General features: G+C 48.0%; 1 protein-coding gene and 1 long non-coding RNA gene across 9 annotated transcripts in view; one reads left to right on the forward strand and one right to left on the reverse strand.

The window, feature by feature from the left end:
* The window catches only part of LOC119473324, a 14,389-nt gene extending 516 nt beyond the window's left edge, over window positions 1-13,873 (reverse strand). Inside the window, exons 1-2 of the long non-coding RNA XR_005202528.1 lie at window positions 13,495-13,873; window positions 12,629-12,823 (exon numbers count right to left, since the gene is read on the reverse strand). This is a non-coding gene — a long non-coding RNA (uncharacterized LOC119473324). The remainder of the gene's footprint in view (window positions 1-12,628; window positions 12,824-13,494) is intronic.
* Window positions 1-16,024, forward strand: part of DNAI1 (dynein axonemal intermediate chain 1) — a 62,092-nt gene that overhangs the window by 30,662 nt on the left and 15,406 nt on the right. For all 8 annotated transcript variants that reach the window (XM_017542973.1, XM_037743644.1, XM_017542974.1 and 5 more), the window contains 8 exons: window positions 1,330-1,456; window positions 1,739-1,854; window positions 2,102-2,221; window positions 3,244-3,303; window positions 5,040-5,174; window positions 7,875-7,959; window positions 11,491-11,608; window positions 11,902-11,945. In XM_017542973.1, the coding sequence (XP_017398462.1) occupies window positions 1,330-1,456; window positions 1,739-1,854; window positions 2,102-2,221; window positions 3,244-3,303; window positions 5,040-5,174; window positions 7,875-7,959; window positions 11,491-11,608; window positions 11,902-11,945 (805 nt within the window). The remainder of the gene's footprint in view (window positions 1-1,329; window positions 1,457-1,738; window positions 1,855-2,101; window positions 2,222-3,243; window positions 3,304-5,039; window positions 5,175-7,874; window positions 7,960-11,490; window positions 11,609-11,901; window positions 11,946-16,024) is intronic.

Raw genomic sequence — 16,024 nt, forward strand, 5'->3', positions numbered from 1 at the left:
GATCTCGGCTCACCGCAACCTCCGCCTCCTGGGTTCAGGCAATTCTCCTGCCTCAACCTCCTGAGTAGCTGGGATTACAGGCATGCGCCACCATGCCCAGCTGATTTTTTATATTTTTAGTAGAGACGGGGTTTCACTATGTTGACCAGGATGGTCTTGATCTCTTGACCTCGTGATCCACCCGCCTCGGCCTCCCAAAGTGCTGGGATTACAGGCGTGAGCCACCGCGCCCGGCCTTGTTTTTATTATTTTAATACTATAACTATTATGCAAATTGGGTATTATCAGCCTTCTTTTATAGATGAAGAACTTAGGGGTTGGGGTGTTTAAGCCCAAAGTCATGAAGATTATAAGCAGAATAAAGATTCGAACCCAATTCTGCCTGCCTCCAAAGACCATGCTCTTAACTGCTGTACTGTTCCATCTTCCCATACATCTGAGTTACTGAAAGTGAAAGGGCTCTGTGTTGACTTTTAAATCTAGAACTTCCCAACCTGTGTGATGGCAATCCTTCCAGCCCTCCAGGGGCAGGGAGATCTGTGCAGCTGGAGCCCATGAACTGGTTTCCTGTACTGTGAGTTTACCCTAGTGTGCCTACAAACATATTTTCTATATGACTTGAAAGGATTTTACAGAAACCAGACTATAAGCTTGTAAATAAGGGATTGTAGTCTGCTTTTTTCTGAGCTTTATATCCTAGGCACCTGGAAAATACTTGGCACATTGAGGCTGTTCAAAAATTAATTCAAGAATGGATGAACAAAATGACCTGGGTTGTAAGCCTAATCCTGCTTCTCATTTGCTGTGTGACTCGGACAAATGCCAACCCAAATAAATCTTTTCTGGAATTCCATGGTCGTTTTGTATGAAATTAGGGGATTGGGGTTGTCTCTGAGGATCTATCCAGCCTTAGAATCCACTAAGTACAGTGGACAGAGGGCCATGCCAGTTGTGTCTGAGGACTGTATCTGCCCAGGAAATGTGGTATATGGTGTGGAAAGTAAACTAGAAACTCTTGGCATGGATGTAGGAGACAAGACGTATAAGCTGGTGATAGGCAAATCTGGAGCCACTTGAAGTTGGAAAGGCAAGGTATTTTAAAATAAATCCTTGATGACAACTTAAAAAAATACTTTATTTCATTTGCCTTCTCTTCCTTTTTTTCTTTAAACTGAAATGCAGTGAAAATTTCAGATTAACTGAGGATTTGGTGAGTTACATTTCCTTTAACAAAGATGGACTATCTTGGATCTTACAGAATGAAAGCAGACTACATTTTGACTAGCTCTTTTAGGGACCCCTGGTCTGACTCAGCCCCTCTCTCCTTAGGAAGGCACATACAAGCTTATTGGCTTTGTGAACCAACTGGCAGTTCACTACACCCAGGTTGGGAACCTTATCCCCAAAGACTCAGATGAAGGACGGCGGCAGCATTACCGCGATGAGTTAGTGGCAGGTAGGACTCTGGGCCATCCTGAGGCTATATCCCTGAGCCTGTTCCCCTTACTCTGTTCACTCCAGGGAGTATATCTCTAAGCCAGAACTTTGCAGAGCCTCTGCTAACATAAAGTCCAATCGCTGGCTGTACTGAATAGGTCAGGGAGCTAACCCATCACACTCAGGCCAAGGACAATCCCAGGGAGAGGTAGTGTCTGAAAAGTAGACCAAGAAGGCCCTCCCTGCCAGGGATTGGGAGAGCAGGCCTAGACTTTGAACTCATTGGAAGTATCCTACCAAGATTCTCAGGAGTCTGCCAAAGTGGTGATTTCAGAAACAGAAAACCTTGAAGAAGATGAAGAGCCCAAGGAGTTAGAAACTGAGCCTGGGAGTCAAACAGATGTGCCTGCAGCTGGGGTACAGTATAATATCACTCTACATCCCTCTTCTTTCTGCTCAAGCTGTGGCTGGCAGCTTCATGGGTAACTTGGGAAGGGAGGAGGGAGACTGAAGGTGAGAATAGAGGCTGCAGGTACCAATGTGTCTGGCAGCATCACTCTCTCCTACCTCTGTCCTATCCCAGGAAAGGACTTGCCCCATCTCCCAATTTTCTACCACTTTCTTCTCACAGCTGAGTCCTGATCCTCTGGGTCTTTATTTTCAGGAAGCTGAAAAAGTAACTGAAGAAGAATTGATGACTCCTAAGCAGCCCAAGGAGCAAAAGCTCACTAACCAGTTCAACTTCAGTGAGAGGGCTTCACAGACCTTCAACAACCCTCTCCGGGTAGAGCAGCCCCCATCCTAGCCCCTTTATAGCTCTTCACTGTGCCTGGCAGGGAAGAAGCAGGCCTGACCCTGGCCTCAGCAGACCTCAGCCTTGTAGGGGTGACAGGACGACAGATGCCACAGTTTATCTCCCCAAGGAGAGCTGAGAGCATGTGTTCAGGACTCTGTAAGCCATCCGGGCAGGGGTTTAGAGGGAATAACATGGAGGCTAGAGCCCCCAAAACTCCACTGGGAGGCTTAAACTGGATCTGGGCTTTGTAGAGGGGTAGAAATTAGGACTTGGGAGGAGAGGGGAGGCCACAATGTGTTTGGGGAACAGGAAACCTAGGAGTCAGTTCAACTGAAGTTAATGATCTCTGTGATGGACCAGCTGGCAAAGGTCAGAAAGTTCTCTGACTCATAAGAGAGGCTCTTGAGAACCAGGCGGAGGGAGCCTCTCAGGGTTTCAGGTGAGAAACTCACACATAAGGGCAGGGTTATACAGAAATTAACCTGAAGATGGAGGGCAGGGTCTACAGGGTGAGCTTTTGACAGTGCCTTGTTACCCTGTGTGGTCTCTATGCTGACATTTGGTAATCTGGGTGATACACAATGGGAAGGGGGCACATTCCCCTGGTAGAGCCAGAGATCCTCATATTAGAGAGAAGCGTTCTCAGGGCGAGGGGTGTTAGTCTGATGACCTGCCAGAGGCTGACCTCTATGCCCTGGCCTGGCTTTCTGCAAATCTGTTCATCCCCTACTTGGAATGTGTCTTGGTTAAAATGGGCACAAACAGGATTCCCTGCCCCTGCTTTCTAGCTTATAATTCTTCTGAGGGAGGCCAGAATGGACATAATATGGGCTTTGAATGCATCATTCAGTCCTTTACCCAAGCCCCTCTTTACTTCCCCAGCTCTGGGTCCCGCACCCATCAGCTCCAACCAACTCCTTCTCACTTGATCCAAACAGTACATCTTTGAGATGTATTAAGTGAGAAGGATTGAGGGCTTTCTGTGGGTCTCATGTTGTCTTGTTTTCCAGGATAGAGAATGTCAGATGGAGCCTCCTCCCAGGACAAACTTTTCAGCCACAGCCAATCAGGTAAGACCCTGGGCCAGCCTGAAAACCCTTACCACCCACCTCTATGTATCCTTTCCTCATTGAGCAGCAAAGGCAACACTGGGTCAAGGCTTCCTCTGACATTCTCCTCATCTACCCACCTCCCTGCTCACTGTCCTGAGCATCCAGGCTCTGAACACCAGGCACATGAGACAGTAGGTCCCTATCCAGTGAGCTGTGGACCAGCCACATGACCCGAGGGCAAAGCTGTCCTGGCTGGAAACAGGCATGGCTTCTGGATGAAGCTTCCTCTGGGGCCAGGGGAAAACATTTGCTTCCATGGACTCTCTGGAACCCATGGCACCCTGTGACTGACTCCTAAGCAGCCCAAGAAGTGTTAGTACTCTGACCATGCCCTTCAGCAGCCTGCAGTGTTCCTGCAGCCCCCTTTCCCCTTCAAGTCCTCCTGGATGCCACACTTATTTGAAGAGGCTATGGTGCCAGGGGATCTGATCTCAGACCTCACATTTTCTGTTCATACTGTAAGATCCTGAGCAAACCATGTCACTTTTAATGCCTCAGTTTTTTTCTCTGTAAAGAGAGGATGACAAGCTGCCTCACAGAGTTGTTGGAGGGTCTGAATGAGATAACAAAGGTTGGAGTACTTTGCAATGTGGAATACGAGATTGTGGGGGAATTGTTAAATGTAGGGTGTGCCTATCTGACCTCCAGGTGGCAGTGACTGCCCAGCTCTAGGGAGCACACGGTGTGATGGGGCATTTACCCAGCCCCAGATCCTTGCTGCTTCCTCTGCTACTATCCTGGGGCTTTTCTTCCTGTCAGATCCTCTTAGCAGAGGTTCCCTTACCTTTAATGATGAGGTGTTGTCAGTGCCATAGACAGCCAACCCAAGCCAGTATGTTTATACCATGTCCTGGGTGGAGGTGGGAAGATGAAGATAGATAGATAGATAGATTTATATATATAATATATATGTATATATATTATATATATATATATAAAATATATAAGAAATAAGACATGTTCCTTATTGAAAGCACTATAATATATATATTTATATATATAAGATATATAAATATATATATATTTTTTATTTTTTTGAGACAGGGTCTTGCTGTGACTTCTAGGCTGGAGTTCAGTGGCACAGTCATGGCTCACTGCAACTTCTGCCTCCTGGGCTCAAGCAATCCTCCCACCTCAGCCTCCTGAGTAGCTGGGACCACAGATGCATGCCACCACACCTGTTTAATTTTTGTATTTTTGGTAGAGATGGGGTTTTGCCATGTTGCCCAGGCTGGTCTCAAACACCTAGGCTCAAGCAATCCACCTGCCTCAGGCTCCCAAAGTGCTGGCATTACAGGTATAAGCCACTGTGCCAGCCTATTTTTTAAATATTCTAATTCAGGGTCTTATAAATCACCAACAAAAACATGGGAACTGGCCTGATGTTTGCCCATTTGTTCTGCCTGCTGGGGGCTGCATGCTAGAACAATGTTGATCTCCAGCTAAAGACCCAGCCCCTGAGTTTCAGAGTAGATAAACCCAGCCCAGAGATCTCCTTAGAACTCTTTTATTCTTGTTCTAGAGCTGGTGATTTGCAGGGAAGACAGGTATTGGATACATAATTCCAATGGGTCAGGTAGAGGATGCTTGTGGCCAGGGTTAATATGACCAACTCCTTAAGTCTTGAAGGCTGAAAAGGGCTGTCTGGGTAAAGATTACCTTACAATGATCCTTCTTATCTCACCCTTGCTTAGTGGGAGATCTATGATGCCTATGTAGAGGAACTTGAGAAGCAGGAAAAGACCAAAGAGAAGGAGAAGGCAAAGACCCCAGTGGCTAAAAAAACAGGAAAGATGGCCATGAGGAAGCTGACATCTCTGGAGTCTCAGGTTTGGTGTTAGTTCCTATAACTCTACCACAGAATTCTGAATGAGGCCTTGGCCTCTGGGTAGACAGAAGCCTGGCTGTCTGGGAGGGTTTCACAGATGCTTATATCAGGGGCTAATGTTGAGGTATAAATAGTTTTTTCCTTAGGGGAAGATGTGAGGAGAGCTACAAATGCCTCTAGCATTCCATACCTCCCCCCAGTTCGATAGATCTGGAGGCTAGCAGAATTTTAGAATTATATAGCTAGAGGGTAACAGAAGACATGTTTCTTTTTGAAAGAACTATATGCCTTCTGGAAGAGCTGGGGAGTCTGCTTAGGGTGGGGGTGGGATGTGAGGATAAGGTACCACTTCCCTGGGTAAGGGCTTATAGGATTTGGGAAAGTGAGATGCCTTTTCATTTTCAGTGCTTGGGTTTACTTGTGCCCTATACTGTAAGTGAATCTTCAGGGCCAGGAGCCAGATCAGAGATGATCACAGATACCATCAATGCTAGGCAATGGGTTTGACCACCCTGGGCTATATTTGCCATGAAGAGCCACATAGAAGTCATTATAAAGGTCATGGTTGGGAGGCTCACTGTGGGTTTAGCCAGCATAGGTTTGGGATCATCATGGGAGTCACTGAAGGGAAGATCAACACCGGAGACGCTGGAGGGCCACATTGTCCCTTTAACAGAGAGAAATCAGGATCAGGAGCCAGTGTGGATCAGGATGGGTTTGACTTGCAATGGCATGGGAGCGACAATGTCCACAGGAATCTGGGGGCTGATTTCAGCACCTCGGAGAGTTCCCATGGCTGCTCTGGAATGGTGGTTCTGCTCCACTCCAGAATCGAAGCTAGACCAGATAAAGGAGGTGCTGCTTCCTATGCCTGAGGTGTGTCCACTTCCACTCAATTCTGTTTCATTATCCTGATAATGTCACATTTTAGGGGAAGTTTAAGGGTCCCCTACCTTGGCTTTACAGGAACTGTCTGAATGCTGTTTTATTCAATCACTAAGTACCTAGTGATCATAGCCATGCTGGGTACTGGCAGTCTGAGGTGAAAGATGGAACTCCTGCCCTGAGAGTTACTCTGTGCAGACCCTTGGCTTCCCCTGATCCATTCTTTAGACGTTAGAGGCTTCACAGGCGCCACTGGCCTAGGTCCGGGTTCACATGAAGATCCATTAGGGGTTATGAGCTCTGTGCTGAGACCCATGGTTGGAGAAACCTCAACTGTAATTGCTAGGACCCAGAAACCAGAAGAAAAGTCCCTGTGGCTGAGCCTAGAATCTGATCTGTGTTCTAAGCCTTGCCAGAGTTGGTGTCTGACATCCTCAGGGATGAGGGATGACTCCTCTCCATGACACCGGACTCTTCAAGCTTACCTGACTTGGGAAAAAAGACTATGATACAAGCAGATTCCACCCTCTGGACCAAGAGTCCACACTGGAGGCAGGACACCCTCCCCCAGCCCCACCCAGCAATTGCCTTGGTGTGCAACCTCTCCCAAAGGCAATAACTAGAAATCCTAAGTACTGGGCCAGGCTGTCTGTGCAACACAGTGGGAGAGACAGTCACCTTCCCAATTGCCCAGACTCAGTGCTTGAGCAGAGTGATACCCCTTCCTCAAAGAACGGGGTCTGATTATGTGGGTAGAAAACTCAAATGTGCTAGAGGGGAGAAAAGAGAAAAACTTCATGATACCCTATAGGAAGGGCCTCCCTGGTGGACCTCAGGTCTCTGTCTCGTCAGTGATTTGGGTGAATTCACAGAAATCAATGCAAGTTTGTCTGATCAGAATCATTAGGCAGGACAGGAGGAAAAGGCTCACAGGCCGCAAGTTTAGTTAGAACTAATAAAGATATGTGGCTGCTCCAGTAGCATAGTATCCGGGATAAGGAAGTGACAGCCCACAACACTCTCCTCAGAACACAACTGGAAACCTGCGTCTCCCAGGGACAGGAGAGGAGTGGTCAGGCTGAGGAGGTACTGGCCGGCCATGTGGGTCTCAGAGCATAGGCCCTGGAGCCTACAGACCTGGGTTTATATCTTGGCTTTGCCGTTTTTTAGCTCAGTTTTTGTGGAACCTCAGTTTCTTCATCTGTAAAGACACCCTAACGATACCTAGATTGATACCTAACGATTTGCAAGATTGTCATGGAACCTAAGACAATACAAGTGCAGCCCCTAACATAGCACTTTTGTGCTACTGATCAATAAATATTAACTATTGTTATTGATATGCCATGTCATGACTGATGGAGCTGGGAAGTCACCCGAGGGAATGCTGACTTGAGAGCATGCGGCTCTGTCCTCCTACCTCAAAGGAACTATCACCAATCACCCAGTTCCTTGTGGCCAGAGGACACCGCTCTCCCCTCCAGACCCTTCCCAGGCTCTTTTCAATGCCCTGTTTTGTGCTCAGAGATATGTCTTCTCTAAAACAAGTCCAGATGAAAAGCATGAAGCAGGTTCTACCCAGGGGCCAAATATATCAGCTCAGACCCTTTGTGCCACTTGTGAGGTAGGAGTTCCTGGAAGAGAGTAGTGGCATGAGCTGGGCCTTGAGACATGCAGAGAAACCTTTACAGAGCTGTCTGGGGTAAGTGGTGTCAGAGAGGCACTGCTGAAGCAATTGCAAGTGTGACATGGCTCAGGACATATAACCTTGCCAGGTGCTGGTTTATGAGGACCTGAGGTTTCTGTATCCCCACAGACTGATGATATCACCAAAGTGTCCCAAGCTGCTAAGATCGTGGAGCGGATGGTCAACCAGAATACATATGATGATGTTGCTCAAGGTAAGAGTTGAAGTGCTGGCAACCACTATTATTTCCTGTATTAAAAATTTCTCATAAAAGCTTGCGTTATTTGGTTATCTCATGCTAGGTCCTATAGTTTCAAGTGAAGAAAAAAATAATCCTTCCGTCCTCTGGATGTCACTGGGTAGACAAGACTTATGCAGATTAATCATGACTGATGGCATAAGAAACAATGGGTATACTGATGAGATCTGACAATGGTGCAGCAAAGAATACCTGCACATTGGTGATCCAGTCTCATCTTCCTGATAACCCTGGGAGGCAGGCAGAGCAGAGACTTGCCATTACTCTACACATGAGGAAGCTAAGGCTAAGGCCAACTGACTAGTGAGTGGCAGAGAGGACCCAAATAGAGGTCTTGAGCTTCCTCATTCTATTCCGTGTACTCCACTCAGTGCACCTTGGGAATGCTATATGTACTGGAATGTATGGGGTAGACAGAAACCAGTCTGGGGATCCTCACGTAGGAAAGAAGGAAAGTGAGGGATGAGTGGGAGTAATCAAGAAGGCTTTGGAGAGGGCTGAGCTAGATGCCAAGGGAGAAGTGGAGTGTGAGAGAGAAGATAGCTACAGGGAGGATGTTCTGGGCAGGGATGGCATGAGCAGTATCTTGGCAGTGAAACTGAATAGGAATGGACTCTGGGGACAAAAGGCAGCAGGCTCCAGGGCTTTGTTGAAAAGAGGTGAGAGTTCAGGCAGGAGAAGTGGTTGGAGCCCATTTATGAAAGACTTTGAGTATCATTCAAGTAATATGAGCTATCTCTGCAGACAGTTCAAAGAACTGAAGCTTTCTAGGCAGGGACACAGCTCGATGAGAGCAAGGCTGGAGGAGGATGTGATTGGGTACCATACAGGGCAGAGGTGAAGGTGAGGTTCAAATGTGGGGTGGAATGGGCCTTATCACCCCTGACCCAGCCTGTGTCTTAAGGGATGGAGAAAGGGGAACAGCTATAATAGTGAGAAACAAGCTCCAGCATTCACTGGGAGTGGCCTGTATATCAGGCATTGTGCTGTGCAATTTATATGTTGTTATTTTGTTTGTTCTTGATAGCCACACTGTGAGGCGAATACCATTATCATCTCCATTTTATAGACAAGGAACTCAGGCTGGGATGTTGCCACTTTTTCAAAGTCACAGCTAACATAAGGTGTGAGTGGTGGAATCAGAACTCGAAACAGGCCCCTTGGATCCATAGCCTAAGCACTTCAGCACTAGGCTGCAAAGCCACTGAGCTGGAAGAGACACTTCAAATAAACACACTCAATAGATCTATCCTGGTGATTAATTAGTGATGAGGTGAAGAAAGAGATTGATTCAGAAATGCTTAAATCCTGGGGGCCTGGGAAATTCTGGTGTCTTTGACAGTGTCAGGGAAACAGAATCCTTCCCATGGCATGAACAGCAAATTCCCAAGTGGCTTGTATTTCCCTAAGAGGTTGTGCATTTATTTGGAGCAGCTGCCTTCCCAGAGTTGGCAGCTCCTCGACACTGGCTGGTCTCCTTTGCTGACAGCCTAGGACTCTTCTTGGTGACTTGATGCTCATTGCTCACCCATGGGACACAGAAACCAGGGCTGCCAAAACCAGCAGCCTAAACAAGCCCCCTCGTTATCATTCAGGCTGGAAAACGACCTTGAGTGCTTTTCAAAGCTGTCAAAGAACACAGCAGCTGTGAATGAGTTTGTCATTCACACAGCTTGGCTTCCTGAAACCAGCCTCTGCAAGTGGCCCACCAAAGGGCTGCAAACCTGATTAATATCCATGGAGAAATTGGCCTTGGTGAACCACTTTCATTTATAAGAACACAGTCACATAAAAATGCATTGAACTTTGATTTTTTAAATTGCATACTCTTTCCCCTTTGGGAAAGTGTAATCATGAAGGAGACATGAAAATAGAGAAGTGTCACCAATTAATCTCTGCTCTGAATTGAAGTCTTTTCAAAGGTAACCCAAGCTGGGGAATCTCTGATGTGATCAAGGCTCACGCCTCTCAGGCCACTAGAATCTTTTTTGTTCTGAGACATTTTTGAGATTTGAGTGAAGCCCCACAACCTCAAGGTGTGAGCACTATAGGAGATGTCAGGGCGATGTCTAGGCATGTCCTTGGCTTCATTGAATGACAGGATTCATTTGCTAATTGGTCATCCTTTGTTGACATAAGACCAAGAACTACTTCACTTCTGTTGATTAATTTCACTACATTCTTTAAACAGTTTTTGGTTGTCTGTTTTGTGGCTGGCCCTGTGCTAGGCACTGGAGATCCGGAGATGAATACATATGCTTCCTGCTCTTTAGGTTCTGTCGGGTGGGGGAGACAGGCAAAAGGATAGAGGCGACCTAGTGTGACAGATGTTTCAGTAGAGGAGAGGCAGGGCTGGAACAGAGGAAGAAATTACTACTCAAAAGAAAATGAAGGCCTTGCAGGAGAGGAGGAGTTTAATCTAGATCTAGAGTGAGTAGGAGTTTGCCAGGAAGAACGGGACATCTTAGACATGGAAAACCATGTAGAAACACACAGAACAGGAGACAACTAGACTCACTGGCATGATTTGATATGAAGGGGACATGAACAGCTGACTAGAAAAAATGTGGAAGTGCCGGCCAGGAGCCTTGGTTTGATCTCCTCTGCAAGGAGAGCCATTGAGGGGCTTTCAGTGGAGTGAGGAAAGGGGTGTGGTGAGGTGATTTGTTTGTTCTCACTCTGGTTGTTCTGTGAAACAAGGGTTGGAGGAAGAGTTACTGGGGGTAGGACACCAGTTAGAAGGATGTTGTCATAATACAGGTGATGGATGTTGGGGCCTGAACCTGGGCAGGGGCCATGGGTTTGAAGAGAAGTGAATGAATTAAAAAGATAGTCAGAAAGAAAATATGAGAAATGATGGAAAGAGATCAGTCAAGGATTACTCAGTTTCTGGTTTAGACAAGTGGAAGAATGGGGCATCTATCTAACTTAAAGAAAATGGGAGGCAGAGACAGTTTGTGGGCAGGAGATGAAGTTGAGTTCAGAGAACCCATGAGGGACCCAGGCAGCTTCACAATAGTGAGGCTTGGCTGTGGATATGAAAATGGGCTGCATTTTAGGGATTTTGGAGGCAGCATTAATAGAACTATTAATCAGCCCCTGGCAGCTGAACCCTTGAAATTTGGCTGCTCCAAATGGAGCCTCCTGAAGTGCTAGGGAAACATGGGAACAAGGGCTGCAAAACCTGGGATTTTATCCGGGTAGACATGGCTGCTTTATTGTAATGTACCTCCAACAACAACAGTGACAGTAACAGTAGCTAACACATAGAGATTACCATGTGCCAGGCATGTTGCTAAGCTCTTTGTGTATATTAACTCTATTACTATATCCTCACAACAGAGCTCTGAGATAGGTAGCATTATTATTTCCACTCTAAAACAGAGGTTCATTGTTTTGCCCAAGGAGGTATAGACAGTAAGTGGTAGACCTTGGTTTGCCATAAAGTGGCAGTTCCAGGGCTGACTCTGCCTGTGTATGTGTAAGATTTTAAGTACTACGAGGATGCTGCTGATGAATACCGGGACCAGGAGGGTACCCTGCTGCCGCTCTGGAAGTTCCAAAATGACCAAGCCAAGCACCTGTCTGTCACCGCCCTCTGCTGGTAGGTATAGGAATTGCAGCAAACCCAGAGCCCCTGAGTGCCCTCTGCATGCCAGACCCCCAGTACCCCTTCTGCACTTAACCACCTTGAGTATGACATGTGGCAATATGAAAAAATATGAAACTTGGATTCTAATGAGATCACAGGACCATTCCCAGGACTCCCAGTTGGTGAGGGTCTAAGCTGGAGAATAGATGTCTGTGGTATAGTTAGGCAGTCCCCATGGGAAGGCCCTTGTCCACAGGAGGGCCATGTTCATTTCCTATGCCAATGGATTCATATTTCTTTTGCAGGAATCCAAAGTACAGGGATCTGTTTGCAGTGGGATATGGCTCCTGTAAGTGATCTGGCTATTCATTTATTTGTTCCTGTAAACAGCAAACACTAAGTACCTACTCTGTGTAGGGCTTTTTGCCAGTTGTAAGAAATACAAAGATGGCCTGGACATAGTTACTGCCCACAGGGGGCTCACAGTCTAATGGGGAAGACCCAGAATCCTACTGGCAATTAGTGCTGGATGAAGGAATATTCTAAGCTGAATGCGCCAATGGAGCCTAGAAGGAGTTATTCTGACAAGAAAGAGGGGAGAACACTTCCGGCAGAGGGACCCACAGATGCAAAGGCTTGGAGGCATGACGAATATGGCAGAATATGAAGCTGCTAGCAGGGCCAGGGTCAGCCCTCAAAGGGTCTGGTAAGCCATTCCAAAAAGCTTAGACCTTCTCCTGAGGGGAAACCACTGAAGGAATTCAAGAAGGACAGGGACATGACCAGTGCTTGGAGGAATTGCAGGCATTGCAGGTGTGAGACTGGAGGCCAGGAAACCAGTTAGGAGACTGGTGCAGGCATCCCAAGGAGAGAGGACAGGACCTTACCACACGGATTGGGGGAGGAGGCCCCCTTCCTGCGTCCTCCTCAGGCCTTCCTGATTCGGGTGGGTGGGGGCTTGGGGGATGGGAGCCCCTGCGCTTTGGTAGCCCACTGCTGTCCAGAGTGTGCCCACCCCTGCCAGTTACCCACCCGAGGCCAGAAGGCAGCACAGTGGAAACTGTGTCCAGGCGATTTGCTTTCCCTTCATGTGACTTGGTCCCAGAAGAAGCCCCTACTGCTGTGCTGGCCTGGACATTCCTCCTTCCCAACGGGAGAGGGCCCTACACGTCGCAGTAGTCTCAGCTCCCCAGTGCTAACAGCTTCTCTGGCTGGGAGGATCAGCTTCTGCAAACACAAAAACCTTTCCGTTCTCCAAGCTGCTGCTGGCTGGCAGGCATACAAACTCCCAGTCACTGCCCCTCAGACTGCCTGTCCGCCCATTCTTTGACCAGAGTGGGAGGGGGAGGGGGAGGGAGGGGAGGGGGAGGGGGTGTTTGTCATTCCTCTCAGGGAGGAGATCTTGGAGCTGCTCCCAGTCTTGTGGTCTGGGCCGCCTTTGAGGATGCCCTAAATGACTGCTTTATGTCCCCACTCCTGAGGGTGGGCTGCTGCCAAGTGGGAAGTGCCCTCCCCCTCTGGCAGGGAACTAGCACATTCCTCCCCCTCTGCTGCAGCTACTGGGCCTGGATTGGGGCCTGGGAGTTGGGAAGTCCCTTCCAGGAGTGCGTGTGGACCCCTCTGTGAGGCTGCTCTCAGCCCAGGTTCTCTGCCCAGGATTGAGGCAGGGGTGTAGGGGTTGCTCCCCAGAAGGAGGGAGGATAAACTGCTTTAGTTTTAGCCCCATCCTCCTCCCACCCAGGTTCAGAAGCAGGCTTAGCTGGTTGGGGTCATGTGGAGGCTATCGTGGGGCCTGGGGGGCTGGGCAACCTTGGGCAGGAGCAGTAGAGTCACTCATCTCCCACCAGCAGACGACTTCAGCCTGACAAGCCCGCAATGTCCTTTGGGTAGGGGCTTACCTGGGAAAGGTCTCTTTGTCCTTCCTTGATCCTGTTAGCTACATCCACGTGCCTGAGTGGTACCCATCATCAGCTACAGTCCTAGGGGTGGAGGTGTAACTTCTGAGTGACATACCTGGGACCAGAGGCCTCTCTGAGCCTTGGTTTCTTCATTGGTGACACAGAAAGGCTGACAACCTGCCAGGCCTCCATTCCAGGGCTATTGTGAGGTACGCTTGAGAGAGAAGTAAACATGCTGCAAGCGGAGGAACCACCTACACATAAAGGACAATCACTGCTGATTTCTCTGTCATTCTTTCCCCTAGCTTTCCTGCAGTACCCTCAGGGGGCCTAAGCAGAGAAGGGGGCTGTGGGGACAGAGGGGAGTCTCTTAGGGAGCAGGGCCCAGTGGCAGTAGCAGTGGTATTGGCTTTTGTTGTCACTGGTTCAGGGGTTGTTGGCTGGCTTTCAGATGAGCATCTATTCTCCAGAGCCTTGCATATCTCAGAACCACCTGCAGAGGCCTGAACAGAGCCAGGCTGGGCTGGGACTCAGGAAGGCCCCTGCATCCATCCTGAGCTTGGCTCCGGGAATCCCATGCTCTTGAGTGCCTCCATTGGAGAAAGAGGGTAAAGCTGGGGCAGGCAGAAGACACCCTAGCTGCTGGCTGTGGGTCATTGTGAGGAGCAGCTGGTCTCACCAGCATCTATCACACTGTCTTTGGAAGCTCCAGATACCACCCTCCGAGAATCAGATTTTGCCTCATGAGGACAAACACTGGAGTTAGAATTTGGATTTCTTGTTGGGTTTGACTCTGGTGTGCTTAGTTTAGACGTCATAAACCTCCTTTTTTTATTCCCAGATATTTATTCTGTGACTCAGCCAAATATAACTTTGGCAGGGGTAGGTATGTACCCTAGGAAGGACTGGAGCCAATCCCTCATTTCTGGGATAGGACAGTTTTGTTGGAGCCAGCCAGGAAGAAGCAGGTAGAGAAAAGAAAATCTGGGCAATTGCCTGCAACAGCACAGGAATATCCCCTCATGCTTCCCTTCTATAGCTTCTGGGTACCAGGTAGTGGGCACATTAGGCTGCTTAAAGGGCAAAGATTGGGATGCCCCCTAGGGATAGGTTCCATGTTGCCAGCAGAGTGGAGAAGAGGCTGTCAGTATGTACAAAGCAGGTGGAGGAAGGTTGGAAGGCAAAGGAACTAGCCCAGGAAGATATGGCCTTGGGACTGCTGGGATGCAATTATGTCAGCCGGCTGTACTGAAGGGGTCCTTTCCAGCCCATTAGCCAGTTCATAGCAGGGACACAGGGACTCCTCATGGTCTGCCAGGCACGGATAGTGGAACAGATCAGGATGCTCTGTGTGATCCTGAGGCTGTCACACAGGAGATGGGGCAGGAAGCTTTCCAGAGAGCCATGTATTGGAAGAGCAGGGGAGCCAGCTGTTCCCTAGCCCAGCCTCTCTCTGGGGACAGCACCCTCAAAAGGGGCCAATGTCAGGCTCTGAGTTCCAGCACTAAATCTATTTGCACTTTGTCCCACCACTCATCCTGGCCTGTCCCTGAGCCTGCCCAGGCCAGAGATACATGTGTAGGGATTTAAATCTTTCCTGATCATTTATTTGTCAGCTTCACTAATTAAGCAGTGTTAATTTCATTTACTGAAAATGGAAATTCATCCACCTCATTTCTCCTCATTCATCCTCCACACACAAAATCTATCACTCCTCAGCTGCAGGCTGCGTAAAATTTACAGGACTAATTATGTTGTCAGGTCTCTTTGTAAATACAGTCCATAAAGGCCACTGTGCTTGCTGGGTTGTAGTGCAAGGGCATTCCCGTTGTTAGTTTAATTACTGGTTAGTTATTTAGGTTCTCAAATGTTTGCCTCATTTTCCCTAAATCAAATTAAATGTCCCGCTTGATGTATTCTGTCTCTAAGGCCTTGCTCTTATTTCCTCACTGTTTCAATATGACTTTGAATTGAATGAGAGTGCCTGGAAAAGCCCATCTGCTCAAGAGACTGAGCCCAGCCTGGCACCATGGCCTCTGGGCCATGCTTGAGGTTTTGAACCCTCTAGCAATTGATGCCCTTTCTTAGAGCAGCCTTGGGCTGGTCCCCTGCCTTTGGAAACTACGAAGGTCCTAACACAAGGGGCATTTCTATTCCTGGAGTCCAAGGTGGCAAGGCTGAGGTATAGGAAATGGAGAGAGGGTTTCATTATTGTCATCAGAAAAGCCAAGGAGCATTACATCCATCCAGCTGACTTCTAGAGGGATGGCTTCCAAACCATCCCAGAAAAAAAAAAGTACCATCTATGAGAGCCTCTCTCTCTAATTCCTAAAAGTAGGTTTTGGTCATTTTTCCCTAAATGTCTGCTATATTAGTTTCCCACTGCTTCTGTAACAAACTGCCACAAATTTAATGGCTTAAAATAACACAAAATTATCATAGGTCAGAAGTCCAAAATAGGTTTCATGGAACCAAAACCAGGTGGTAAGAGGGCTGCATTCCCTCTGGAGGCTCCAGGAGAGCAGCCGTT

Source organism: Cebus imitator, unplaced genomic scaffold (genome assembly GCF_001604975.1).
Source record: "Cebus imitator isolate Cc_AM_T3 unplaced genomic scaffold, Cebus_imitator-1.0 Scaffold149, whole genome shotgun sequence".
Classification (NCBI taxonomy): Eukaryota; Metazoa; Chordata; class Mammalia; order Primates; family Cebidae; genus Cebus; species Cebus imitator.